General features: G+C 48.4%; 1 protein-coding gene across 3 annotated transcripts in view; it reads left to right on the top strand.

Annotated features, from left to right (window-relative positions):
• CCDC88C (coiled-coil domain containing 88C) overlaps positions 1 to 27,477 on the top strand; it is a 101,687-nt gene that overhangs the window by 43,543 nt on the left and 30,667 nt on the right. For all 3 annotated transcript variants that reach the window (XM_056546971.1, XM_056546970.1, XM_056546972.1), the window contains exons 9-24: positions 1,528 to 1,609; positions 2,130 to 2,288; positions 2,970 to 3,116; positions 6,005 to 6,149; positions 6,833 to 7,014; positions 8,580 to 8,717; positions 9,721 to 10,791; positions 15,449 to 15,576; positions 17,253 to 17,394; positions 20,459 to 20,629; positions 21,424 to 21,585; positions 21,914 to 22,191; positions 22,431 to 22,574; positions 24,248 to 24,434; positions 26,519 to 26,664; positions 26,771 to 26,860. In XM_056546971.1, coding sequence (XP_056402946.1) covers positions 1,528 to 1,609; positions 2,130 to 2,288; positions 2,970 to 3,116; positions 6,005 to 6,149; positions 6,833 to 7,014; positions 8,580 to 8,717; positions 9,721 to 10,791; positions 15,449 to 15,576; positions 17,253 to 17,394; positions 20,459 to 20,629; positions 21,424 to 21,585; positions 21,914 to 22,191; positions 22,431 to 22,574; positions 24,248 to 24,434; positions 26,519 to 26,664; positions 26,771 to 26,860 — 3,372 coding nt within the window. The remainder of the gene's footprint in view (positions 1 to 1,527; positions 1,610 to 2,129; positions 2,289 to 2,969; positions 3,117 to 6,004; positions 6,150 to 6,832; positions 7,015 to 8,579; positions 8,718 to 9,720; positions 10,792 to 15,448; positions 15,577 to 17,252; positions 17,395 to 20,458; positions 20,630 to 21,423; positions 21,586 to 21,913; positions 22,192 to 22,430; positions 22,575 to 24,247; positions 24,435 to 26,518; positions 26,665 to 26,770; positions 26,861 to 27,477) is intronic.

Below are 27,477 nucleotides of genomic sequence, written 5' to 3'. Positions count from 1 at the left end.
AGTGACATCATATTACAAATATAATACAAAAAATATTACCACAAAATGAGAATTCATCCTTTCACAAGGTATACTCCAGAGCTGTACTCGCTATTCTGCTGGTGAGGTCACTGTGTACATACATTACATTACTGATTATGTACTGATCCTGAGTTATATCCTGTATTATACTCCAGAGCTGTACTCACTATTCTGCTGGTGAGATCACTGTGTACATACATTACATTACTTATCCTGTACTGATCCTGAGTTATATCCTGTATTATACTCCAGAGCTGTACTCACTATTCTGCTGGTGAGATCACTGTGTACATACATTACATTACTTATCCTGTACTGATCCTGAGTTATATCCTGTATTATACTCCAGAGCTGTACTCACTATTCTGCTGGTGAGATCACTGTGTACATACATTACTTATCCTGTACTGATCCTGAGTTATATCCTGTATTATACTCCAGAGCTGTACTCACTATTCTGCTGGTGAGATCACTGTGCACATACATTACATTACTTATCCTGTACTGATCCTGAGTTATATCCTGTATTATACCCCAGAGCTGTACTCACTATTCTGCTGGTGAGGTCACTGTGTACATACATTACATTACTTATCCTGTACTGATCCTGAGTTATATCCTGTATTATACCCCAGAGCTGTACTCACTATTCTGCTGGTGAGATCACTGTGTACATACATTACATTACTTATCCTGTACTGATCCTGAGTTATATCCTGTATTATACTCCAGAGCTGTACTCACTATTCTGCTGGTGAGGTCACTGTGTATGTACATTACATTACTTATCCTGTACTGATCCTGAGTTATATCCTGTATTATACTCCAGAGCTGTACTCACTATTCTGCTGGTGAGATCACTGTGTACATACATTACATTGCTTATCCTGTACTGATCCTGAGTTATATCCTGTATTATACTCCAGAGCTGCACTCACTATTCTGCTGGTGAGATCACTGTGTACATACATTACATTACTTATCCTGTACTGATACTGAGTTATATCCTGTATTATATTCCAGAGCTGTACTCACTATTCTGCTGGTGGGGTCACTGTGTACATACATTACATTACTTATCCTGTACTGATCCTGAGTTATATCCTGTATTATACCCCAGAGCTGTACTCACTATTCTGCTGGTGAGGTCACTGTGTACATACATTACATTACTTATCCTGTACTGATCATGAGTTATATCCTGAGCTGTACTCACTATTCTGCTGGTGGGGTCGCTGTGTACATACATTACATAACTTATCCTGAGTTAAATTGTTACCGGGGGGCAATTACTTTTGTTCTCCATCATGTGACTGCACAATCTCTGATGTAAAGATGACATTTCCCAAAATGCAAATCACTATAACAGCCTCTGAACAGACACTGAACAAGCAGGCGATGTTAGAATGATTCAGCCTGCAGAATTGTGAGTGCAGCCCTGGGGTTTAATAGACACCTGTAAACTTACATTGTAGAATTTTTTTTAATATTTATAAATCATCACAGGGAAGAAAAGTCTGAGATTCTCTTGGACACTAAACATGAAGTGGAGAGACTCAGCCTGGAGATCCAGAGGCTCAAACAAGAGGTAAAAGAAGAAATATATATGTACAGACACATAAAGATATATATTCACATGCTTGGGAAGATTGTAACATTTCAGTGATTTACACTTTCCTTCAAGGATCTTTTTTTAAAGGGGTACTCAGGGGTACGTTCGAAACATTTTGTTCTGAACGCTGGGTGGAAGCTCGTGACGTCACGTTCACGCCCCCTCAATGCAAGTCTATGGGAGGGGGCGTGACGACAGTCACGCCCCCTCCCATAGACTTGCATTGAAGGGGCGTGGCCTTGAAGTAACGACCCCCTCAGCTCGCACCCAGCGTTCGTAACAAAATGTTTCGAACGCTGGGGCAGCGGAGTACCCCTTAAGACTTGTGAATTCCTCTCCAATATGGATATACTGATGTGGCGGTGATGCTACAATCTTAGCGCAATTCGTTAGCGACCAGATATCACACGCCCCGTGCACGCTCATCAGTTGGTGTTAATTAGATAAAAAAAATTTAAATATTTCCCTATTTCCCGCCTTTTCCTGTGTTTCCCAGAACACCCAGCTGGGGGTAGAGGCTCGCACCGCGCGCACGTACCGGGACGAGCTGGACTCGCTAAAAGAAGCCGCGAGCAAGGTCGACCGCCTGGAGAACGAACTCATCCGCTGCCGGGAAAAACTTCACGATGTGGAATTCTACAAGGCGCGGATGGACGTAAGTTCCGTTTTTTTTTTTCTTCAGTTGCTCCTTAGCGTTTATCCCTCCAGGAAAAGCTGGGTGACTACATGAACCGCCTTTATATAGAAAGTCACATGATTCGTATTTCTGTTCTGTCGTGATACTATTGTGAAACAAGGTGATGGTCGGCATTTATTCCATGGTGCCTGATGAGTAACAAGGCGGCCATTACAGCTCCCACAGGGGGTTGTGGTCACTCAGCTTTCCCAGACGCCTGAATGGTAATATCTCCTTAGTCATACATTATTCCGCACCGTATTCTGGTTTTGTGACCTCCGGAGAGTGTATTTTGCTGGATTATTCTTTGCAGTAACAGATTAAATTCACAGTTTCCCTCGAGAGGAGAAACCTGATCCCATTAACATTATATGTTCAGAGCCGCGGCGAAACTGAGACGAAACGCCGATACCCAGGTAGCATTGTGTGCGGGAGCGCTGACCCGGTACGACTCCCATCAGACTGTATACAGATCAATACCTAAATGATCAGATTACTGCTGCTGGTGACCGAACAAGTGCGACGGGTGTAATCCCAGTAATCCGGCACAAAGACATATTCTGGATTATGGGATTCCTGTCTGCATTATCTGGAAGGGAGGATAGGAGTTGTAGTTTCCTTTTGGTAAATGAGATGTGATTCGCTATCATTTCGTTGCAGGAGCTGAGAGAAGATAATCTCATCCTCATCGAGACAAAGACTCTACTGGAGGAGCAGCTGGAGGCGGCGCGCGCCCGGACCGACAAAGTGCACGAGCTGGAGAAGGAGAACCTGCAGCTGAAATCCAAAATCCACGACCTGGAGCTGGTGAGGGCGCTAATAATTAAAGCAGAGCTCCCCAACCAGAACTACAACTCCCAGCATGCCCTGACAAACTGCGGTTCTCCAGCTGTTGTGAAACTTCAATTCCCATCATGACTGTTGCATGCAAAGCACTTCCATGTTACCCAACCTGTTGCTCTCCAGCTGTTGCAAAACTACAACCCCCATCATGCCCTGACAGCCTTCGGCTGCCAGGGCATGATGGGGATTGTAGTTTTGCAGCAGCTGGAGAGCCACAAAGTGGGAAACGCTGATTTATAGTCACTGGTGCAGTATTATATCAGAGGTCTCCAAGCTGTGGCCCTCCTGCAGCTGCAAAACTACAACTACAACCAGACCTTTTTATGGTTACTATGCAGTTGGGTGACCTCTATGATTATTATAAAGTTGAGTGACCTCTAGGGACACTAGACAGTTGGGGGACTTCTATGTACACTATGCAATTGCTTGACCTCTATGGACACTATGCAGTGGGGCGACCACTAGGAACACTATGCAGTGGGGCGACCACTAGGAACACTATGCAGTGGGGCGACCTCTGGGGTCACTATGCAGTGGGGCAACCTCTAGGGTCACTAGGCAGTCGGGTGACCACTTTGAACACTAGGCAGTGGGGGCGACCTCTAGGGTCACTAGCCAGTGGGGCAACCTCTAGGGACACTAGGCAGTGGTGCGATCTCTAGGGACACTATGCAGTGGGGCGACCACTTTGAACACTAGGCAGTGAGGTGACCTCTAGGGAAACTAGGCAGTGGGGGCGACCGCTAGGGTCACTAGGCAGTGGGGCAACCTCTAGGGACACAAGGCAGTGGGGCAATCTCTAGGGACACTAGGCAGTGGGGCAATCTCTAGGGACACTAAGCAGTGGGGCGACCACTATGAACACTATGCAGTGGGGCGACCACTTTGAACACCATGCAGTGGGGTGACCTCTAGGGTCACTAGGCAGTGGGGCGACCTCTAGGGTCACTAGGCAGTGGGGCGACCTCTAGGATCACTAGGCAGTGGGGCGACCTCTAGGGTCACTAGGCAGTTGGGGCGACCTCTAGGGACACTAGGCAGTGGTGCGACCTCTAGGGACACTAGGCAGTGGGGCGACCACTATGAACACTATGCAGTGGGGCGACCTCTTTGAACACTAGGCAGTGGGGTGACCTCTAGGGAAACTAGGCAGTGGGGGCGACCACTATGAACACTATGCAGTGGGGCGACCACTTTGAACACTAGGCAGTGGGGTGACCTCTAGGGAAACTAGGCAGTGGGGGCGTCCTCTAGGGTCACTAGGCAGTGGGGTGACCACTTTGAACACTAGGCAGTGGGGGCGACCTCTAGGGTCACTAGGCAGTGGGGGCGACCTCTAGGGTCACTAGGCAGTGGGGCAACCTCTAGGGACACTAGGCAGTGGTGCGACCTCTAGGGACACTATGCAGTGGGGCGACCACTTTGAACACTAGGCAGTGGGGTGACCTCTAGGGAAACTAGGCAGTGGGGGCGACCTCTAGGGTCACTAGGCAGTGGGGCAACCTCTAGGGACACAAGGCAGTGGGGCAACCTCTAGGGACACTAGGCAGTGGGGCGACCACTATGAACACTATGCAGTGGGGCGACCACTTTGAACACTAGGCAGTGGGGTGACCTCTAGGGTCACTAGGCAGTGGGGTGACCTCTAGGGTCACTAGGCAGTGGGGCGACCTCTAGGATCACTAGGCAGTGGGGCGACCTCTAGGGTCACTAGGCAGTTGGGGCGACCTCTAGGGACTCTAGGCAGTGGGGGCGACCTCTAGGGACTCTAGGCAGTGGGGGCGACCTCTAGGGTCACTAGGCAGTGGGGGCGACCTCTAGGGTCACTAGGCAGTGGGGGCAACCTCTAGGGTCACTAGGCAGTGGGGGCGACCTCTAGGGACACTAGGCAGTGGTGCGACCTCTAGGGACACTAGGCAGTGGGGCGACCACTATGAACACTAGGCAGTGGGGTAACCTCTAGGGAAACTAGGCAGTGGGGCGACCTCTAGGGTCACTAGGCAGTGGGGCGACCTCTAGGGACACTAGGCAGTGGGGCGACCTCTAGGGACACTAGGCAGTGGGGCGACCACTATGCAGTGGGGCGACCACATTGAACACTAGGCAGTGGGGTGACCTTTAGGGTCACTAGGCAGTGGGGTGACCTCTAGGGTCACTAGGCAGTTGGGGTGACCTCTAGGGACTCTAGGCAGTGGGGGTGACCTCTAGGGTCACTAGGCAGTGGGGGCGACCTCTAGGGACTCTAGGCAGTGGGGGTGACCTCTAGGGTCACTAGGCAGTGGGGGCGACCTCTAGGGTCACTAGGCAGTGGGGGCGACCTCTAGGGTCACTAGGCAGTGGGGGCGACCTCTAGGGTCACTAGGCAGTGGGGGCGACCTCTAGGGTCACTGGGCAGCGGGGGCGACCTCTAGGGACGCTGGGCAGCGGGGGCGACCTCTAGGGACGCTGGGCAGCGGGGGCGACCTCTAGGGACGCTGGGCAGCGGGGGCGACCTCTAGGGACGCTGGGCAGCGGGGGCGACCTCTAGGGACGCTGGGCAGCGGGGGCGACCTCTAGGGACGCTGGGCAGCGGGGGCGACCTCTAGGGACGCTGGGCAGCGGGGGCGACCTCTAGGGACGCTGGGCAGCGGGGGCGACCTCTAGGGACGCTGGGCAGCGGGGGCGACGTCTAGGGACACCTAGGCAGCGGGGGCAACCTCTAGGGTCACTAGGCAGTGGGGCAACCTCTAGGGACACCAGCACTGACTATTAGCTGCTGACATAAATTACATGATAGATTCTCCTTTTGAACTTGGTTGCTATGGGTAACGGCGTGGTCATGTATCGCCAATCTGTGTGTTTTCCATTGCCAGGACCGATTCTCGGACAAGAACCGGATCGAGGAGCTGCTGGAGGAGAACATGATGCTGGAGATCGCGCACAAGCAAAGCATGAACGAGTCGGCTCAGCTGGGCTGGGAGCTGGAGCAGGCGTCAAAGAGCAGCGATCTGTCCGATGGTGAGAACGATATAAACTGATATCCTCACATTACGGAGCGTTATATGACTCCGCCCACCTGCGTTATTTGTCACCGCTCAGGTCATCTTAGGATGCCATTAGCTCGGCCTGATCCTGGCTCTGGGTTTGGCTCCTGTTACCTGCTCTTTATCGTTTTCTTGGAACGTTGCGATGTTTACTCAATAAGTCACCAACGGATTTCCTACAGTTGCCAAATATAGCTAAGGAGCGCCCCCTAGTGACACGGGAGAAACGGTGCCCTATAGAAGTGTTACCTGACCTGTGGCTCTCCAGCTATTGAGAAACTAGAATCCCCATCATGTATTAACAGCTGAAGGCTGCCCGGCATGATGGGAGTTGTAGTTTTGCAACAGCTGGAGATGCATTGTTTGGAAAAACACTGAGTTGTACAATAGCCCTGGTACGTCCCACTGGTGCATCCTATCGGGGCATGCTGGGAGTTGTAGTTTGTTGCTACAGCCGGAGAGTCACAGGTTGGGGTATAGAATGCACCAAGGGCTGTCAGGGCATGATGGGAGATGTAGTTTTACAACAGCAGAAGACCCACAGGTCGGGGGGATATGATGCACTAGTGGAATACACTGAAGGTTGTCAGGGCATGCTGGGAGTTGTAGTTCTGCAACAGCCAAATTCAGAATACAGATCTTTCCTTTGATTCACAGCCAGGAAATCTTTTGTGTTCGAGCTGAATGAGTCGGCGTCCAGCCGCATCCTGAAGCTGGAGAAGGACAACCAGAGCCTCCAGCAGATCATCCAGGAGCTCCGAGAGGCCTCCATCAGCCTGGAGGAGAGCGGCCTGAGGAGCCAAGAACTGGAGAAGGAGAACCAGCAGCTCAACGAGAAGGTGGGTACTGGGGGGGGGTCGTCCTGCCTCGGCCTCCACCATGGAGACCACTCTGATATAGGGAGGGTTATAGGGACATTTACTAGAGAAAAGACGCATGGCTCCTCCTATAGATGCTTTAGGGAAGCTACCTGACACCATATGGGAACCCAGCCTAGCCTCACTAGTGAGAGGAAACACTCCCATAGAGTGGAGTGTGATTGTGCCAAAAATTTAGCTTTAAGGCCCTTTTACACAGGCTGATCATCGGGTGGATGAGCGTTTCTGTTTCTGATAATCGGCCCTTGGGCTATAAAGACCTGCTGTGGGTTGTAGTTTTAAAACAGCTGGAGAGCCACAGGTTGGACCAGTGCTTTACAAACAGTGTGCCTCCAGCTGTTGCACAACTCCCAGCATGTCCGGACAGCCAATGGCTGGGTTAGTAAATTTCTATGCAGCCCATAGAGTGGAGTGAGATTGTGCCTTAAAGGGGTACTCCGGCCCCAAAGGATAGGGGATAAGATGTCTGATCACGGGGGGGTCCCGCTGCTGGAACCCCCCCCGCAATCTCTGCTGCGGTGCATGGAGCGAACTTTGCTCCGTGCCGGATAACTAGCGATGCGGAGCCGGAGGCTCGTGACATCACGACTACGCCATCTCGTGACAGCACATCCTCCCTCTAAATGCAAGTCAATGGGAGAGGGCATGATGGCCACCATTCCCCCTGCCATAGACTTGTATTGAGGGGGCGTGGCCATGACGTCACGAGCCCCCGGCACTGCAGCGAGCGTTCTGAACAAATGCCAGGTGCTGCAGGGAGATCGCAGTGGGACCCCCCGATCAGTCATCTTATCTCCTATCCTTTGGATAGGGGATAAGATGTCTAAGGGCGTAGTACCCCTTTAAGGCCTTTTTACGCAGGCTGATTATGGGGTGAATGAGGGTTCTTGTCCCCGATAATCGGCCTGTGTTCACAGGTTGCGGCTCATTAGCCTTACTGCAACTCATTACCGCATGCACCTTTGCCGCAAATGACTCAAATCGTGTGAAAATTTGTAATTAATTGCCCTCCCGCTAATAAGCCGCTACATTTGAATACAACCTAAAAGGGCCACTGAGCAGCTGACAAACAAACAAACGCTCATTTGCAACCACTTAAATTATGGTTGGTCACAAATCGACCTGGGATAATGGGATGTGTACCCGAAAAATGATTCATTTAATGCGCCGTGCCATTGAGGCTCGCAGGCTGTATAATCAAATGCTGATCTCACTGATCGTTTGCTGGTTCCTGTCAGCCATTGTAGAACAGGGATCTTACTATAAGGTGTCAAATAAAAATATGGCAAAAAAAAAAAAAGTACAGCAGAGAACGTCTGTCAGGGTACAAAACCAATGGGCAAGGCGCAAATGCATCATTAATATGCTGAAGTCTGGAGGGCCATGAAAAAATGGCGCATATTACACCAAGATTAAAGGTGAAAGAAAACTATAAAAAAATCCCCCCCCCCCCCCCCCCATTTATTTCATTTATATTTGACAAAGGATTTTATTTTTTTAACATTTTTTTCTTTCCTTTTTTTAAGATTGAAAACCTAAACTCTCAAATTGAAAAGGAAAAGCAGAGCAGCGCCGACCTGGAGAGTCTGGGGGAAGATTTACTGAAGGAGAAGGAGAAGCTCGCCCGAATTCTGGACAGCGTGAAATCGGAGAAGGAGAAGCAGGTCGGTGATTCATCTAAACTTTTTGTTTTTAAAGAAAATCTGTCATCAGTGTCACGTTAACTAAGCTGTCAGTACAGGCAGGTAATGCAGGTGACACTGATGATAACCATACTTACCTGGTCCTGTTCCGTTTTCTGGTTCTCCTGCTATCTTCCTTCGTATCTTCTGTTCCAGGGCCGACTTGGAGCATGGGCGGAGCTTAGCTCCGCCCATGCTCCAAGTCGGCCCTGGAACAGAATATATGAAGGAAGATAGCAGGAGACCGGGAGCATGGAGCAGGGACAGGTAAGTATGGTTATCATCAGTGTCACCTGCATTACCTGCCTGTACTGACAGCTTAGTTCACGTGATACTGATGACAGATTTCCTTTAAAGAATACCTCTTATGATATTATTACATTTTATAATCCACCCAGGTCACAGCCCCCATCATGGTAAACCACCCCCTATCTTTATTTTTATTATTTTTTAGTTTTCTACCTTGATATTGCTCTGTATTTTCTGCTCCGTCTCAGTCAGATTCACAGACTGGGAAGGGGCGTTCCCCAGCAGGCGTGACATCATCTGAAGCCAAACAGGGGAGAACTTCCTCCCTCACTCTGCTACACACAGCCCAGAGCTGTTCAGTGTGAGATGAGCTATGATAGGCTAAGGCTGCGCACACACACACACATACCCAGCACCCTAGACTGCATCAGCTGGAGTCCAAAGTCTGTGCACTAGATGGGGGGAAATGTGCTCTGAGGGAGACACCTAGTGGCAGCTTTTTTAAACACAAATAAAACATAGAAAACTTTTTTTTTTTTTTAACAAAGTACATTAGAAATATTTTATTTACCATAAGGAGTGCAAAAGCAAAAATGTAGTTTTTAGAGTTCCCCTTTAAGGCTGGGGCTACATGGTGACAGAGATCGCCATAGAACACACTGCCAGCATAGCAGATTTTGGCTGCGCAACCTCTGTAGCCCTATTTCTTACTTGGTTTCTAAACTTTTTTTTGCAGATTAAGGAGCTGGAACAGGAAAATAAACACTTGTCGCAGGCGATGGCGGCTTTACAACAAAGGGCCCAAGAAAGTGCAGATTCGAGAGTCAAAGAAGTTGAGATGGAAAACCAGATGCTCCATGAAACCATCACAGAGACCAGCAGTAAGCTGAATGAAGCGGAACACAAGAAGAAGCAGCTGCAGAAGGCGTACGACCAGGTGAAGGACAAGGTGGAGCAGGCGGAGGAGATGGAGAAGGAGGTCCGAAAACTACAGAAGCAGAATGAACTCGTCACCAAGAAACTGTCCTCCATGAGGATCCTAGAAGAGAAGGTGGAGGGGCTGGAGAAAGAGAACGGGAAACTGGAAAGTGAAAACAGGATATTTAAGAAGTCTCTGGACACGATGCAGAACGTCTCCATCCGACTGGAGGTTCTGGAGAACGAGAACAAGCAGCTGGATGAGGAGAACCTGGAGCTGAGGAGAGCGGTGGAGGCCATGAGGTTCTCCTGTGCCAGGATCACCCAGATGGAGAGAGAGAACAGCGAGCTCCAGAAGGAGAAGGAAGACCTGCAGAAGAACGTGGAAGTGCTGAAGGCCCTTGGGAAGAAGTCCGAGCGTCTGGAAGTGACTTACCAAGGCCTCAGCGAGGAAAACTGGAGGCTACAGCAGATGGTGGAGGCCGGAAATAAGAAGGTGAATGAGCTGGAAGCAGAGCTGAAGGAAACCGAGAGAGAAAACAAAGAACTGCAGAAGACCTCGGAGGAGATGAAGATCAATAGTAAGAGGCTGGAACGTCTGGAGCAAGAGAAGATGGTGATGGAGCAGGAGATGACCCAACTGGAGAAAGACAAGAAGATGCTGGAGAAGGATTCCAAGAGGCTGTGGCAGCAGGTGGAGCTGAAGGACGCCATATTGGATGATAACACGGTCAAGCTGGCCGACCTGGAGAAGGAGAACAAGACGCTGGAGAAGGAGGTCTCTAAGCTGAGGGAGATGTCTTCTAGAACCCGAGAACTGGAGAAGGAAAATAAGGACTTGGTGCAGCAACTGACGGTGGATAAGAGGACGCTGGCCACACTACGAGAGGTACGGTGTAATGGGGTGGTCCAGGCAAAAAAAATAATACAAAAACATACAGTATTATGGAACTCTGAGATAATATGGGACAGGGGGGTCCTCTGTATCATCTTCAAGACGAGGGTCGTGAACAAAGAGTGTCTGGAGGCCAAGTCCTGTCCTGCATTACACAAACAACCCATTCATTGTAATAGACGCTGTGTAATGCTTCATTTCTCCTCTGGTGGCGCTGCAGGGAAATTGAACGCTTGAGGTGCCCAAATGTCAGCCACACCCACCAGGTTTTGCTGGCTATCTAAAGTGAATGGGGGCCTCCGGACTCTCCACCCAACCTTGTATTGCTCTGGGAGTTCAAAGTCGGCGCCAGAACTGTCTGGCTGCTGCAGTGTTTCCCAACCAGGCTGCCTCCAGCTTTTGTAAAACTAAAACTCCCAGCATGCCCGGACAGCCAAAGGCTGTCCGGGCAAGCTGGGAGTTGTAGTTTTGCAACAGCTGTAGGTACCCTGTATGGGAAACACTGGTTTTTGGCCTAGCCTTTTCCATAGAAAACATATATGCCGCGCTGGACTTTCATGCATATGGCGAGAACAGGAGAGTTTTACTGCCAGGTTAAGAGCAGGATCCTCTTCTTTAGTCCAGAAAAGAGCGGCCGTAAAGAGCAAGTCTCTCTGGAGGTCCCCTCCTGTCCTGCATTTTACAGACAGCACATTGATTTGAAGAAGTGTGGTGTAATACCTCACTTATCCTGCGGAGGCACTGCAGGAAAATTGAACGCACACTGCCAAGTTCCCCAAAGATTGCAGCTGATCACTGGTAGTCCCATTAGGTGGTCAGTTTTTTAATCCGGAGTTCTTCTAAAACAACTAACTAAATACATAAAAATATAAATTAAATGAATATGAATACAATTAAATAAAAAAAATAAAATAAAAATACATTGGTTAAATAAAATACATGAATGAATGAAACTAAATTAAATAAATGAAAATAAAGATATTAAAAAATAAATAAAATATTTTTTAAATAAATGAAAATAAAGATATTTACAAATTAAATAAAATAAATAAAAATGTATTAAATAAATGAAACAAATTTAAAAAAAAAATTAAAAATGTATTTTTTTTTTAAATAAATGAAAGTAAATTAATTAGAATAAAATAAAGAAATTATTCCAATGCATATACTTCAGAATAAACAAAACTCCTCCAGCAAGAGAAATAAAACAGATTATACATAAAAGGAAAAGTTTGCAAATTACACTGCATAGTGAAAGGATTCGGCCCCCTTGAACTTTTCAACCTTTTGCCACATTTCAGGCTTCAAACATAAAGATATAAAACTGTAATTTTTTGTGAAGAATCAACAAAAAGTGGGACACAATCATCCAATATTTGGGATATTTCAAACTTTTTAACAAATAAAAAACAGAAAAATTGGGTGTGCAAAATTATTCAGCCCCCTTCAGTTAATACTTTGTAGCGCCACCTTTTGCTGCGATTACAGCTGTAAGTCGCTTGGGGTAGGTCTCTATCAGTTTTGCACATCGAGAGACAGAAATTTTTGCCCATTCCTCCTTGCAAAACAGCTGGAGCTCAGTGAGGTTTGATGGAGAGCGTTTGTGAACAGCTGGAGCTCAGTGAGGTTTGATGGAGAATGTTTGTGAACAGCTGGAGCTCAGTGAGGTTGGATGGAGAGCGTTTGTGAACAGCTGGAGCACAGTGAGGTTGGATGGAGAATGTTTGTGAACAGCTGGAGTTCAGTGAGGTAGGATGGAGAGCGTTTGTGAACAGCTGGAGCTCAGTGAGGTTGGGTGGAGAGCGTTTGTGAACAGCTGGAGCTCAGTGAGGTTGGGTGGAGAGCGTTTGTGAACAGCTGGAGCTCAGTGAGGTTGGGTGGAGAGCATTTGTGAACAGCTGGAGCTCAGTGAGGTTGGGTGGAGAGCGTTTGTGAACAGCTGGAGCTCAGTGAGGTTGGGTGGAGAGCGTTTGTGAACAGCTGGAGGTTGGTGAGGTTGGATGGAGAGCGTTTGTGAACAGCTGGAGCTCGGTGAGGTTGGATGGAGAGCGTTTGTGAACAGCTGGAGGTTGGTGAGGTTGGATGGAGAGCGTTTGTGAACAGCTGGAGCTCAGTGAGGTTGGATGGAGAGAGTTTGTGAACAGCTGGAGCTCAGTGAGGTTGGATGGAGAACGTTTGTGAACAGCTGGAGCTCAGTGAGGTTGGATGGAGAGAGTTTGTGAACAGCTGGAGCTCAGTGAGGTTGGATGGAGAGCGTTTGTGAACAGCTGGAGCTCAGTGAGGTTGGATGGAGAGCGTTTGTGAACAGCTGGAGCTCAGTGAGGTTGGATGGAGAGTGTTTGTGAACAGCTGGAGCTCGGTGAGGTTGGATGGAGAGTGTTTGTGAACAGCTGGAGCTCAGTGAGGTTGGATGGAGAGAGTTTGTGAACAGCTGGAGCTCAGTGAGGTTGGGTGGAGAGCGTTTGTGAACAGCTGGAGTTCAGTGCGGTTGGATGGAGAGCGTTTGTGGACAACTGGAGCTCAGTGAGGTTGGATGGAGAGCGTTTGTGAACAGCTGGAGCTCAGTGAGGTTGGATGGAGAGCGTTTGTGAACAGCTGGAGCTCAGTGAGGTTGGATGGAGCGTTTGTGAACAGCTGGAGCTCAGTGAGGTTGGATGGAGAGCATCTGTGAACAGCTGGAGCTCAGTGAGGTTGGATGGAGAGCGTTTGTGAACAGCTGGAGCTCAGTGAGGTTGGATGGAGAGCGTTTGTGAACAGCTGGAGCTCAGTGAGGTTGGATGGAGAGCGTTTGTGAACAGCTGGAGCTCAGTGAGGTTGGATGGAGAGCGTTTGTGAACAGCTGGAGCTCAGTGAGGTTGGATGGAGAGCGTTTGTGAACAGCTGGAGCTCAGTGAGGTTGGATGGAGAGCGTTTGTGAACAGCTGGAGCTCAGTGAGGTTGGGTGGAGAGCGTTTGTGAACAGCTGGAGCTCAGTGAGGTTGGATGGAGAGCGTTTGTGAACAGCTGGAGCTCAGTGAGGTTGGATGGAGAGCGTTTGTGAACAGCTGGAGCTCAGTGAGGTTGGATGGAGAGCGTTTGTGAACAGCTGGAGCTCAGTGAGGTTGGATGGAGAGCGTTTGTGAACAGCTGGAGCTCAGTGAGGTTGGATGGAGAACGTTTGTGAACAGCTGGAGCTCAGTGAGGTTGGATGGAGAGCGTTTGTGAACAGCCGGAGCTCAGTGAGGTTGGATGGAGAGCGTTTGTGAACAGCAGTTTTCACTTCTTTCCACAGATTCTCCATTGGATTCAGGTCTGGACTGTGACTTGGCCATTCTAACACCTGGATATGTTTATTTGTGGTCCATTCCATTGTAGATTTTGCTTTATGTTTTGGATCATTGTCTTGTTGGAAGACAAATCTCCGTCCCAGTCCCAGGTCTTTTGCAGAATCCATCAGGTTTTCTTCCAGAATGGTCCTGTATTTGGCTCCATCCATCTTCCCATCAACTTTAACCATCTTCCCTGTCCCTGCTGAAGAAAAGCCCAAACCATGATGCTGCCCCCACCATGTGTGACAGTGGGGATGGTGTGTTCAGGGTGATGAGCTGTGTTGCTTTTACGCCAAACATAACTTTTTGCATTGTTGTCAAAAAGTTGGATTTTGGTGTCATGTGACCAGAGCCCCTTCTTCCACATGTTTGGTGTCTCCCAGGTGGCTTGTGGGAAACTATAAACAACACTTTTTATGGATATCTTCTTGCCACTCTTCCATAAAGGCCGGATTTGTGCAGTATACGGCTGTTGTCCTATGGACAGAGTCTCCAACCTCAGCTGTAGATCTCTGCAGATCATCCAGAGTGATCATGGGCCTCTTGGCTGCATCTCTGATCAGTCTTCTCCTTGTATGAGCTGAAAGTTTAGGGGGACGGCCAGGTCTCTGTACATTTGCAGTGGTCTGATACTCCTTCCATTTCAATATTATAGCTTGCACAGTGCTCCTTGGGATGTTTAAAGCTTGGGAAATCTTTTTCTATCCAAATCCGGCTTTAATCTTCTCCACAACAGTATCTTGGACCTGACTGGTGTGTTCCTTGTTATTCATGATGCTCTCTCTGCGCTTTAAACGGACCTCAGGCTATCACAGTGCAGGTGCATTTATAATGAGACTTGATTACACACAGGTGGATTCTATTTATCATCATTAGTCATTTAGGTCAACATTGGATCGTTCAGAGATCCTCACTGAACTTCTGGAGAGAGTTTGCTGCACTAAAAGTAAAGGGGCTGAATAATTTTGCACGCTTAATGTTTCAGTTTTTTATTTGTTAAAGTTTGACATATCAAATAAATTTCGCTCCACTTCATGATTGTGTCCCACTTGTTGTTGATTCTTCACAAAAAATTACAGTTTTATATCTTTATGTTTTGAAGCCTGAAATGTGGCAAAAGGTCAAAAAGTTCAAGGGGGCCGAATACTTTCACTATGCACTGTACATTGAATTGTTATATTTATTCTCTACACTTCTGGCTAATATGTAGAATGTTTGTTTATCTGCAGTCAATATGTGATCTCCCATAATGCCCTGCGCTCCGGTAACAGGACACAGTCAGCATGTAGATTTATACACTAAATTGCACCCTTATCATTTCTCGTACTGATCTGTAACTACAGGATCTGGTCTTGGAAAAGTTGAAAACTCAACAGATGTCGAGCGAGTTGGACAAACTGAGCCTGGAGCTGGAGAAGATCGGGCTAAACAAAGAGTTAATGCTGCAAGACGAGAACAGCAATGCCGAAAAGTGAGTAACTTCTGTATAGAGAACATTGTACACTAAATAATGGAGGCGTAGTAATAGAATGTGGTGGCGCCACTAAGGGGGGTGTGGCCTGATGAGGAGTCACATGGTGTTTATAGGTAAAATCTGGTTGGTTTTAATGGTATATATTTCCACGTTATTCAAAAATGTATCAGTTTTGGTTACAATGTAACAGTTTATAATGAACTTGCAACAGTTCTTGTCTATACAATCTATTGTTCTCTGTTATCAGCCATGTCAGGAGGGGAGAGGTGACTGTAGGACAGGTGAATATATCTATTGTTCTCTGTTATCAGCCATGTCAGGAGGGGAGAGGTGACTGTAGGACAGGTGAATATAATCTATTGTTCTCTGTTATCAGCCATGTCAGGAGGGGAGAGGTGACTGTAGGACAGGTGAATATAATCTATTGTTCTCTGTTATCAGCCATGTCAGGAGAGGAGAGGTGACTGTAGGACAGGTGAATATAATCTATTGTTCTCTGTTATCAGCCATGTCAGGAGAGGAGAGGTGACTGTAGGACAGGTGAATATATCTATTGTTCTCTGTTATCAGCCATGTCAGGAGGGGAGAGGTGACTGTAGGATAGGTGAATACAATCTATTGTTCTCTGTTATCAGCCATGTCAGGAGGGGAGAGGTGACTGTAGGACAGGTGAATATATCTATTGTTCTCTGTTATCAGCCATGTCAGGAGAGGAGAGGTGACTGTAGGACAGGTGAATACAATCTATTGTTCTCTGTTATCAGCCATGTCAGGAGAGGAGAGGTGACTGTAGGACAGGTGAATATAATCTATTGTTCTCTGTTATCAGCCATGTCAGGAGGGGAGAGGTGACTGTAGGACAGGTGAATATATCTATTGTTCTCTGTTATCAGCCATGTCAGGAGGGGAGAGGTGACTGTAGGACAGGTGAATATAATCTATTGTTCTCTGTTATCAGCCATGTCAGGAGGGGAGAGGTGACTGTAGGACAGGTGAATATATCTATTGTTCTCTGTTATCAGCCATGTCAGGAGAGGAGAGGTGACTGTAGGACAGGTGAATATAATCTATTGTTCTCTGTTATCAGCCATGTCAGGAGGGGAGAGGTGACTGTAGGACAGGTGAATATAATCTATTGTTCTCTGTTATCAGCCATGTCAGGAGGGGAGAGGTGACTGTAGGACAGGTGAATATATCTGTTGTTCTCTGTTATCAGCCATGTCAGGAGAGGTGACTGTAGGACAGGTGAATATAATCTATTGTTCTCTGTTATCAGCCATGTCAGGAGAGGAGAGGTGACTGTAGGACAGGTGAATATATCTGTTGTTCTCTGTTATCAGCCATGTCAGGAGAGGTGACTGTAGGACAGGTGAATATAATCTATTGTTCTCTGTTATCAGCCATGTCAGGAGGGGAGAGGTGACTGTAGGACAGGTGAATATATCTGTTGTTCTCTGTTATCAGCCATGTCAGGAGAGGTGACTGTAGGACAGGTGAATATATCTATTGTTCTCTGTTATCAGCCACGTCAGGTTGGGGTGAGACTAAATCATAGGACGGGTCTATACAGTCTATTGCTCTCTGTTATCATATCTTTAGCGCTGATGACCTGCGTAGACATTAACATATTGTGGTTTCAACAACATTTCTCACAATTTTTCTTTATTTTCCAGGAAATACAAGGTTCTGGAGAGTAAAATTGAATCAACACTAAAGACGACTTTGGCTGTAAAAGAAAGTAAAATTCTGTCCCTGGAGGGTCAGGTGGACGAGGTCCGGAGTCTGAACCAGCAGCTGCAGAATGAGCTGAACTCGGTAAGAAGCCGGGATTAGGATTCCCCAGTGTTATATCTCAGACTGTGAATATGTAGAATTATAGTAAAGCTTTAGAGCGGCGATTCCCAAACTAGGTGATCCTGTCATTCAAAGGAGAGTCGGTCAGGAGTTAGCTGGATGCAATGTGCATGGCATCCAAACACCCAAGAACATAGCACTAGGCCCAGTGTGAAAGGTCCTGCACAGCTTGAGAATGTGATCAGTCACAGAGCGACTTCCAACCACTATATACTGAGGGACTTGTCTTTATTGAAATCAGCTTTATATGTGAGTGCAGCAAAGCAGTATGTATAGTAGAGCTGTGTATGTGGGTGCAGCAGACTAATATGTGTAGCAGAGCTTTATATGTGAGTGCTGCAGAGCAGTATGTATAGTAGAGCTGTGTATGTGGGTGCAGCAGAGCAATATGTGTAGCAGAGCTTTGTATGTGAGTGCTGCAGAGCAGTATGTATAGTAGAGCTGTGTATGTGGGTGCAGCAGAGCAATATGTGTAGCAGAGCTTTGTATGTGAGTGCAGCAGAGCAGTATGTGTAGCAGAGCAGTATGTGGGTGCAGCAGACCAATATGTGTAGCAGATCTTTGTATGTGAGTGCAGCAGAGCAATATGTGTAGCAGAGCTTAGTATGTGAGTGCAGCAGAATAGTATGTATAGTAGAGCTGTGTATGTGGGTGCAGCTGAGCTGTAAGTATGTACATGTTTATAATTTACAGAGCTGTGTATGTGTGTGCCGCAGAGCAATATGTGTAGCAGAGCTTTGTATTTGGGTGCAGCAGAGCAGTATGTATAGTAGAGCTGTGTATGTGGGTGCAGCAGAACAGTATGTATAGCAGAGCAGTATGTGGGTGCAGCAGACCAATATGTGTAGCAGAGCAGTATGTATAGTAGAGCTGTGTATGTGGGTGCAGCAGACCAATATGTGTAGCAGAGCAGTATGTATAGTAGAGCTGTGTATGTGGGTGCAGCAGAACAGTATGTATAGCAGAGCAGTATGTGGGTGCAGCAGACCAATATGTGTAGCAGAGCAGTATGTATAGTAGAGCTGTGTATGTGGGTGCAGCAGAGCAGTATGTATAGCAGAGCAGTATGTGGGTGCAGCAGACCAATATGTGTAGCAGAGCAGTATGTATAGTAGAGCTGTGTATGTGGGTGCAGCAGACCAATATGTGTAGCAGAGCTTTGTATGTGAGTGCTGCAGAGCAGTATGTATAGTAGAGCTGTGTATGTGGGTGCTGCAGAGCAATATGTGCAGCAGAGCTTTGTATGTGGGTGCAGCAGAGCAGTATGTATAGTAGAGCTGTGTATGTGGGTGCAGCAGAGCTTTGTATGTGGGTGCAGCAGAGCTTTGTATGTGAGTGCTGAAGAGCAGTATGTATAGTAGAGCTGTGTATGTGGGTGCAGCTGAGCTGTTAGTATGTATTTGTTTATCATTTACAGAGCTGTGTGTATGTGTGTGCCGCAGAGCAGAATGTGTAGTGGAGTAGTGTATGTGGGTGCAGCAGAAGAGTATGTATAGTAGAGCTGTGTATGTGGGTGCAGCAGAGCAATATGTGTAGCAGAGCTTTGTATGTGAGTGCAGCAGAGCAGTATGTATAGTAGAGCTTTGTATGTGAGTGCTGCAGAGAAGTATGTATAGTAGAGCTGTGTATGTGGGTGCAGCAGAGCAATATGTGTAGCAGAGCTTTGTATGTGAGTGCTGCAGAGCAGTATGTATAGTAGAGCTTTGTATGTGAGTGCTGCAGAGAAGTATGTATAGTAGAGCTGTGTATGTGGGTGCTGCAGAGCAATATGTGCAGCAGAGCTTTGTATGTGAGTGCAGCAGAGCAGTATGTATAGTAGAGCTGTGTATGTGGGTGCTGCAGAGCAGTATGTATAGTAGAGCTGTGTATGTGGGTGCTGCAGAGCAGTATGTATAGTAGAGCTGTGTATGTGGGTGCAGCTGAGCTGTTAGTATGTAATTGTTTATCATTTACAGAGCTGTGTGTATGTGTGTGCCGCAGAGCAGAATGTGTAGTGGAGTAGTGTATGTGGGTGCAGCAGAACAGTATGTATAGTAGAGCTGTGTATGTGGGTGCAGCAGAGCTTTGTATGTGGGTGCTGCAGAGCAGTATGTATAGTAGAGCTGTGTATGTGGGTGCAGCAGAGCTTTGTATGTGGGTGCTGCAGAGCAGTATGTATAGTAGAGCTGTGTATGTGGGTGCAGCAGAGCTTTGTATGTGGGTGCTGCAGAGCAGTATGTATAGTAGAGCTGTGTATGTGGGTGCAGCAGAGCAGAATGTGTAGTGGAGTAGTGTATGTGGGTGCAGCAGAGCTGTGTGTATGTGTGTGCCGCAGAGCAGAATGTGTAGTGGAGTAGTGTATGTGGGTGCAGCAGAGCTGTGTGTATGTATGTGCCGCAGAGCAGAATGTGTAGTGGAGTAGTGTATGTGGGTGCAGCAGAGCTGTGTGTGTGGGTATATAGTGGTTAATCATTGTAATTTAAAGCAATACTGTCATTAAAAACAACTTTTGACAATGTCAGACATGTCAAAAGATGTTGATCGGACCCAGTGTCACTCCTGAGACCCGCTTCAATTGTGAGCGATTATCCAGGGAAGCGGGCATTATTGTGCTTCGTTCCCTCACCAGCCAAGCCATAGACTTCTATGCAGAGAAATGTACGGAACTCTCAGCTATCCAGGGTTCTATGCCTGTTTCCATTCACTGACAGCATGCAGAATTATTGAAATATATTAGAACGAATGAAAGTTGCAGAATTTCTGTTCCTGATGGGCTCAGTGTCCTGTAAGTAAATGCAGTGGATGAAAGGGGCGATCGGTGATTGTGATCCCAGTATGTACAGGAAACAATTAGCACCAGGAAGGGCCCGGCCATCACCATCAGGGCCCACGGTGCCAGCCGAGCGTGAGAAAGCACCACAACCTCTACATCACAGGGGGGGGGAGATAGATTGTAGATTTAGATTGTCAGCTCTTGGGGAGCAGGCAAGGAAAAAAAATATCCCTTTTGTCTAAATCTGATCTTTCGTTTTTTGTAATATTTCAGCTGAAACAAAACTTTGAGATGAAAAATGTGAATGTAGATCAGACGGTGCAGAACTCCCGCGGTAGGAGCGGCCGTAACATCCACAACACGGAGACCCTGGAGAACGGGCAACCGGAGAGCATGCGGGAGCTGTGGAGGGTGAAGGACCGCGCCATCGAGCTGGAACGGGATGTAAGTGCGTCGTATAGTAAAGGGGTATTCCGGACAATAAACCTTAGGCAGGGTTTGCAAAACTACAACACCCAGCATGCCCGGACAGCCGCACGGCTGTCCGGGCGTGCTGGGTGTTGTAGTTTTGCAACAGCTGGAGGCACTCTGGTTTGGAAACATTGACCTACGGGGTGGGGGACCTCCTACGTGGGCTGCCCGGGCATGCTGGGTGTTGTAGTTTTGCAAAAGCTGGAGGCACCCTGGTTGGGAAACATTGACCTACTGGGTGGGAGAACTCCCCTGTAGGCTGTCTGGGCATGCCGGGTGTTGTAGTTTTGCAACAGCTGGAGGCACTCTGGTTTGGAAACATTGACCTACGGGGTGGGGGACCTCCCCCGTGGGCTGCCTAGGCATGCTGGGTGTTGTAGTTTTGCAACAGCTGGAGGCACCCTGGTTGGGAAACACTGACCTACGGGGTGGGGGAACTCCCCTGTAGGCTGTCTGGGCATGCCAGGTGTTGTAGTTTTGCAACAGCTGGAGGCACACTGGTTGGGAAACATTGACCTACGGGGCGGGGGATCTCCACTCCATCCTAACACTTCCTAGCCGCCATCTTGCTGCACGTAGGTCTCGAATCCTGGTGATCAGTGGAGGGGCTCCGAGACTAAACCCCACCAATGAAGTAAATATAACCTATCCACTGATAAATTATTCTGGTCGGAATACCCCTTTAATGGATGTGGCCTTTGACCCTTTAATAGGAATCTATCCCCGCTTATGAGATTTGATGTTTTTTTTTTCTGTATTTTATCTAGAACGCGGCGCTGCAAGCGGAGAAGAAGCTGACGAAAGACCAACTGCGCCATCTGGAAACGCAGAACCATTCCCTCAATAACCAGATGGGGGCGCTGCAGAAACAGATCACTTTCCTGCAAGAAAACAATACCGCTCTGCAGACGCAGACGGCAAATCTGCAGGTGAACGGGGAGAAAATGTCTAGGGGGAAATAAGGACGTTTTTTCTCTTCTAGTTCCAGTAGCCGTGAATGGCGCATTAAGGGCTCGTTCACACTGCAGACATTCCGCCGGCAGAATTCCGCTTGCAGCAGCGGAATTCCACTAGTGGAAGCGGAATGGACGTCCGCCCAAAAAAGTAACGCCTTCACTGCACTGCTGTCTATGAGACGGCGTTCAGCCGCACGGTCCTACCGCCGGCGATTTTAACAGCGCCTGCTGCCAGCTGCCATTCCGCCGGCTGAATGTCCGCAGTGTGAACGAGCCCTAACCCTTCCTGTATTGGTTTCAGGTGGAGAGTTCTGCAGCTGCTTCCCAAAACGCTTCCTTAAAATCGCAGATCTCCCAGCTGCAGAACCAGCTGAGCATCCTAGAGGGCGAGAACGAGAAGGTGGCGCGCCAGCGGGAAGAGGCCACCGCCAGCCATGACGCGCTGCTCCGGGACCACGATCACCTGGTGTCCCTGTACGAACGTCAGTCTGCGGAGTACGAGGGGCTCATCGGGCAGCACAGCGCGCTGAAGGCGCAGCACAAGAGCCTGGAGCAGACGCAACGCAGCATGGAGGACAGGTGGGTCCTGGTGAAACGATCGCCACACGATCATATGCTTCTGTTCCACCAAGATCTCCGCTTGCTGCCAGTTAGTAGAAACACACTTTACATCCTCCTGACTCCTGGTTGTGCAGCATTTCGGTCTTCACAGAACCATTGGGGTTATTGCTTACCCTGAACCGATACGCCAAACGCCATATTGATTTCAGTGTTTGGCCTCTTTTGTCCTTTTTATAAATTGTTGCGTTTTGTTGCAGCTACAACAACCTGCTGCGCCATAAGGCAGAGCTGGAGGAACGGGACAAAGCACTGAACAGTGAGAATGAAGAATTACATCAGGAAAAGAAGAAGAATGTCCTGTCCGCGAGTGAGAACGAGAAGCTACGAGAAGAGCTGGAGAGGTGAGGGCACTAGCAAAATGGTTGTTTAAAGGGGTACTCCGGTGCTGAGCGTTCGGAACAAATAGTTCCGAAAGGTTAGAGCCTGTGTCGGGGCTCGTGATGTCACGCCCCGCCCCCTCAATGTAAGTCTATGGGAGGGGGCGTGGCAGTCGCCACGCCCCCTCCCATAGACTTACATTGAGGGGGCTGGACGTGATGTCTCGAGACGTGGGGCCGTGACGTCACGAGCCGCGACGCAAGCTCTAAGCTTTCGGAACTATTTGTTCCGAATGCTCAGCACCGGAGTACCCCTTTAAAGGTGCATATAAAATCCTTATCCCAATGCCCTTGTTATCCTGCTCTTCTGGGATCCTTTTCTGATTCCGATCCAGTCTTTCTTGTGTGTGTCCTATCCAGGGGTTAAGTCCTGGGAAAAAAAGTATGGGAACTCGCCCAAGATTTTCACTTAAAGGGGTACTCCGCCCCTAGACATCTTATCCCTTATCCAATGAATTGGGGATAAGATGTCTGATCGTGGGGGTCCCGCCACTGGGGAACCCCGCATTCTCCCTGCTGCACCCGGTGTTCATTTAGGGTGTTGGGTAACGCGCCAAAGGTTCGTGACATCACGGCCACCGCCTCTCAATGCAAGTCTATGGGATGGGGCGTGATGGCCGTCAGGAGCCTCTGCCCCCCTTCGCCAGTCATTCAGCACTGAGGGACGTTCGCTCTGTGCACCGAATGTCTGGGGTGCCGCAGCCCAGATCGCAGGGGTCCCCAGTGGCGGGACCCCTGCGATCAGACATCTTATCCCCTATCCTTTGGATAGGGGCAGAGTACCCTTTAAGGGCTGGTCCTGCAGAACTCCTACTAATAGTAACTGCGTTCCTGCTGTGAAAAAAGTGCAGAAACTCCGTTCCCATGAGTTCCTGCAGGACTTGAGCCCTGGTCCTATCCATTTCGCCCTTTTTCTACTCTGACTTCAGATCAGACTCAGCTGGGAGGAAGCTTTCTGCAGCAGAAGCCTCCCCCCACTGCTGTGTTTGTTATAGGACCTGACAATTTTGGCTGTGTGTTAAAGGGGTATTCCGGGAATTTTCTTTTTTATTTCACTATGTTACAGGGGCTATAAAGTTAGTGTAGTTCATAATATAGTGTCTGTACCTGTGTGTGATGGTGGTCTCACAATTCTTATGTGATTTTTGCCACTTACAAAATGAATGCGGTCTCTGGCTTTTCCCAGGTTGCAGTGAGGTCCTAGACATTACATCACTAGTCAGGTGATGAAAGGGAGCCTGTCTTTGCTTCAATGGATGGAGGGGGAGATTATTCTCCACAGGGCTGCAGGGAATTGTGGTTTCAAGCACAGCACGCATGGAAGGGAGCTCAGCTGTGCTGCAATGGGTTGGGTGACTGGTGTGTGAGAGGGACCTCACACTTACAAACAAGGGATCCTGGAACTTGTAGTTGAAGGGAGGGAATTCCAGCAGGAAATAGCCATTTCACAAAAAGAAAGCAGCAGCGTTATGGGGGTCTCGGGACACGACCATTAGCCCGGATCCTTCCTTTATCTGGCAGGTAAATACTAAAGTCACCTTATGTTGGAGAGCCCCTTTAAGCTTCATTCATATAAAATTAGGGATGACCGTGTTCCCTTTTTAAATGCTTTTCACATTGCATCTTGTGTGTTTCAGACTGAAGTTCCTGCACAATGAGCTCCAGGGCGAATACAACTCTTTACACAAACACACGAAGGACATGAAGGGTTCGCTAAACAACGCCCAGATGGAGCTGAACCGATGGCAGGCCAAGTTCGATGAGTTAAAGGAGCAGCACCAGACCATGGACATTACTCTGACCAAGCTGGACAACCGCTGTGAGGTAGGACCGGGGGGGGGCGCTAACTTCACCGCAGGGAACGGGATATAAAACTAGCACCAATTTTTTTAAGAATGTGTCCAATTATTAGACCTCTCCATTATACTATACAAGTGGGTTAAAAACTGTGGCCCTCCAGATGTTGCAAAACAACAACTCCCAGCATGCCCGGACAGCCGTTGGCTATCTGAGCATGCTGGGAATTGTACACTGCTCAAAAATATAAAGGGAACACTAAGATAACACATCCTAGATCTGAATGAATGAACTAATCGTATGAAATCCTTTCGTCTTTACATAGTTGAATTCGCTGACAATAAAATCACCAAAAATTATCAATGGAAATCATTAACCCCTAGAGGTCTGGATATGGAGTCACCCTCAAAAATCACAGTGGAAAACCCCACTACAGGCTGATCCAACTTTATGTAATGTCCTTAATACAAGTCCCAATGAGGCTCAGTAGTGTGTGTGGCCTCCACGTGCCCGTATGACCTCCCCGCCTGGGCATGATCCTGATGAGGTGGGGGATGGTCTCCTGAGGGATGTCCTCCCAGACCTGGACTAAAGCATCCGCCAACTCCTGGACAGTCTGTGGTGGATGGAGCGAGACGTCCCAGATGTGCTCAGTATGATTCGGATGTACTCAGTGTGAACCTGCGTTCATCTGTGAAGAGTACAGGGGCCAGTGGTGAATTTCCCAACCTTGTTGTTCTCTGGCAAATGCCAAATGTCCTGCATGGTGTTGGGCTGTAAGCACAACCCCCACCTGTGGACGTTGGGCCCTCATACCACCCTCATGGAGTCTGTTTCTGACCATATGAGTGGACATACAGTGGACACTACGCTGACAGACACAGCAAACCTTCTTACCACAGCTCGCATTGATGTGCCATCCTGGATGAGCTGCACTACCTGAGCCACTTGTGTGGGTTGTAGACTCAGTCTCATGCTACCACTAGAGTGAAAGCACCGCCAGCATTCAAAAGTGACCAAAACATCAGCCAGGAAGCATAGGAACTGAGAAGTGGTCTGTGGTCACCACCTGCAGAACCACTCCTTTATTGGGGGTGTCTTGCTAATTGCCTATAATTTCCACGTGTTGTCTGTTCCATGTGATATTGATTGTCAATCAGTGTTCTTCCTGAGTGGACAGTGGGATCTCACACAAGTGTCAGTGACTTGGAGTTACATGGTGTTGTTAAGTGTTCCCTTTAGTTTTTTGAGAAGTGTAGTTTAGTTTTGCACCATCTGGAGGTCCACAGTTTGGAGACTGCTGACCCCCCCGACATACGATCACTCTGAGTCCATCACATGCTGAAGGCAGCATCAACATACGATGCTTTTGTATGTCGGGGCCATCGTATAAACGGCTATCCTACAGCGCAGACTGCTTCAGTTACCACCGAATAGCCATTTACAGTGCCCAGTGTGGTCCGCTGACGATCACTTACCTGTCCTCGGGGCTCCGGCGCGTCCTCTTCGGGATCCCCTGAATCGTCGGCGCTCTCCATCTTCGTCATCACGTCACTGCGTACGCCGTCCCGTCATCCAATAGGAGCAGCGTGCATAGCGACGTGATGGCGGCGACGGAGAGCGAGGATGCCGGGGAAGCAGAGGCCTTGCCGGAGCATCGGGGACACCCCGGGGACGCGGCAACAGCGATGAAAGGCGACATCCAGGGCAGCGGTGATGAGCGGTGACGGTCCAGAGCAGCGGGGACAGGTGAGTATATCCTCCAATACCAGTGGTCTACAACCTGCAGACCTCCAGATGTTGCAAAACTACAACTCCCAGCATGCCCGGACAGCCGTTGGCTGTCCGGGCATGCTGGGTGTTGTAGTTTTGCAACATCTGGAGGTCCGCAGGTTGTAGACCACTGTCCTATACTTTACATTGCACGAATCCCTCAACATACGATGCTTTCAACAAACGATGGTTAATTTGGAACGGATTCCATCGTATGTTGAGGGACCACTGTATATGTGCAGACATATTCCTCGCCTGGCCATCAGGTGGCGCTGTTGTGTTGAGGCAATTGTATTGCATTACTTGGAGTGACGTTCTCTGACATGAATTAATTGCAGCTGATGAGCCGCCTGAAGCGTAACCTGGAGGAGGAGAACCATCACCTCCTGAGCCAGATCCAGATGCTGAACCAGCAGAACCAGATGTTACTGGAGTCCAGTATGGAGAGTAAAGAGCACTACTACGAGGAGCAGAAACAGTACATGTAGGTGCAGCAGAGGACATGCATTTACCGTATACCGTCACACCGTATCCATGTGCATTGGGAGGCGTCTCAGTACATGATCATGTGATGTCCTTTCTTCCCATAGAGATAAATTAAATGACCTGAGACGACAGAAGGAGAAGCTGGAGGAGAAGATAATGGACCAGTATAAGTTCTATGACCCCGCGCCAAAGAAGTGAGTGTTACCGATCATTGTCTGCGACCTAAGTGTCTGCACAGCACGTGGAGTATATAGGATCTGCAGCATTCCCTTGCCTAAGGCGGCTACATACAGAATTTAGTGCCTTGTGCAGATCAGCAAAGTCTTTCCTAAATATACTCATGTAACCGTAATATAGCTGTATGCTCTCTGGTCGCTCGTGTAACATTTCTTATGGTGGCACTGTATGGCAGCATTAACCCCTTAAGGACCAAGGATGTATGAGTACTTCCTTGGTCCCGCTCCCGTCATATAACGCGGGGTCCCACGGTGACCCTGCATCATATCATGGCGGGCCCGGCGTCATAGTGATGCCGGGACCCGCCGCTAATAGCGCGCGGCACTGATCGGCACTTACTAATCTGTTTAACTTTTCTACCCCTTTAAGCATGCACAGTATGGTGTTAGATGTCCTCCCTCTAGCATTATGGTGTTGCGCTGACCTGGTATTAGGTTTGCGGTGTAGGCTTCTATGATGGAGGCAATGTATGGTAGTATGAGGTGTGCACGGTATGGCGCTATGTTTTCACTGTATGCCAGTGTTATGTAGGCATTGGGTTTCCAGTGTATATTTCTATGATGTAGGCACCGTA

The sequence above is a fragment of the Hyla sarda genome, chromosome 11 (genome assembly GCF_029499605.1).
Source record: "Hyla sarda isolate aHylSar1 chromosome 11, aHylSar1.hap1, whole genome shotgun sequence".
In the NCBI taxonomy this organism is placed as follows: Eukaryota; Metazoa; Chordata; class Amphibia; order Anura; family Hylidae; genus Hyla; species Hyla sarda.
This window is presented reverse-complemented; position numbering and strand designations above follow the sequence as displayed.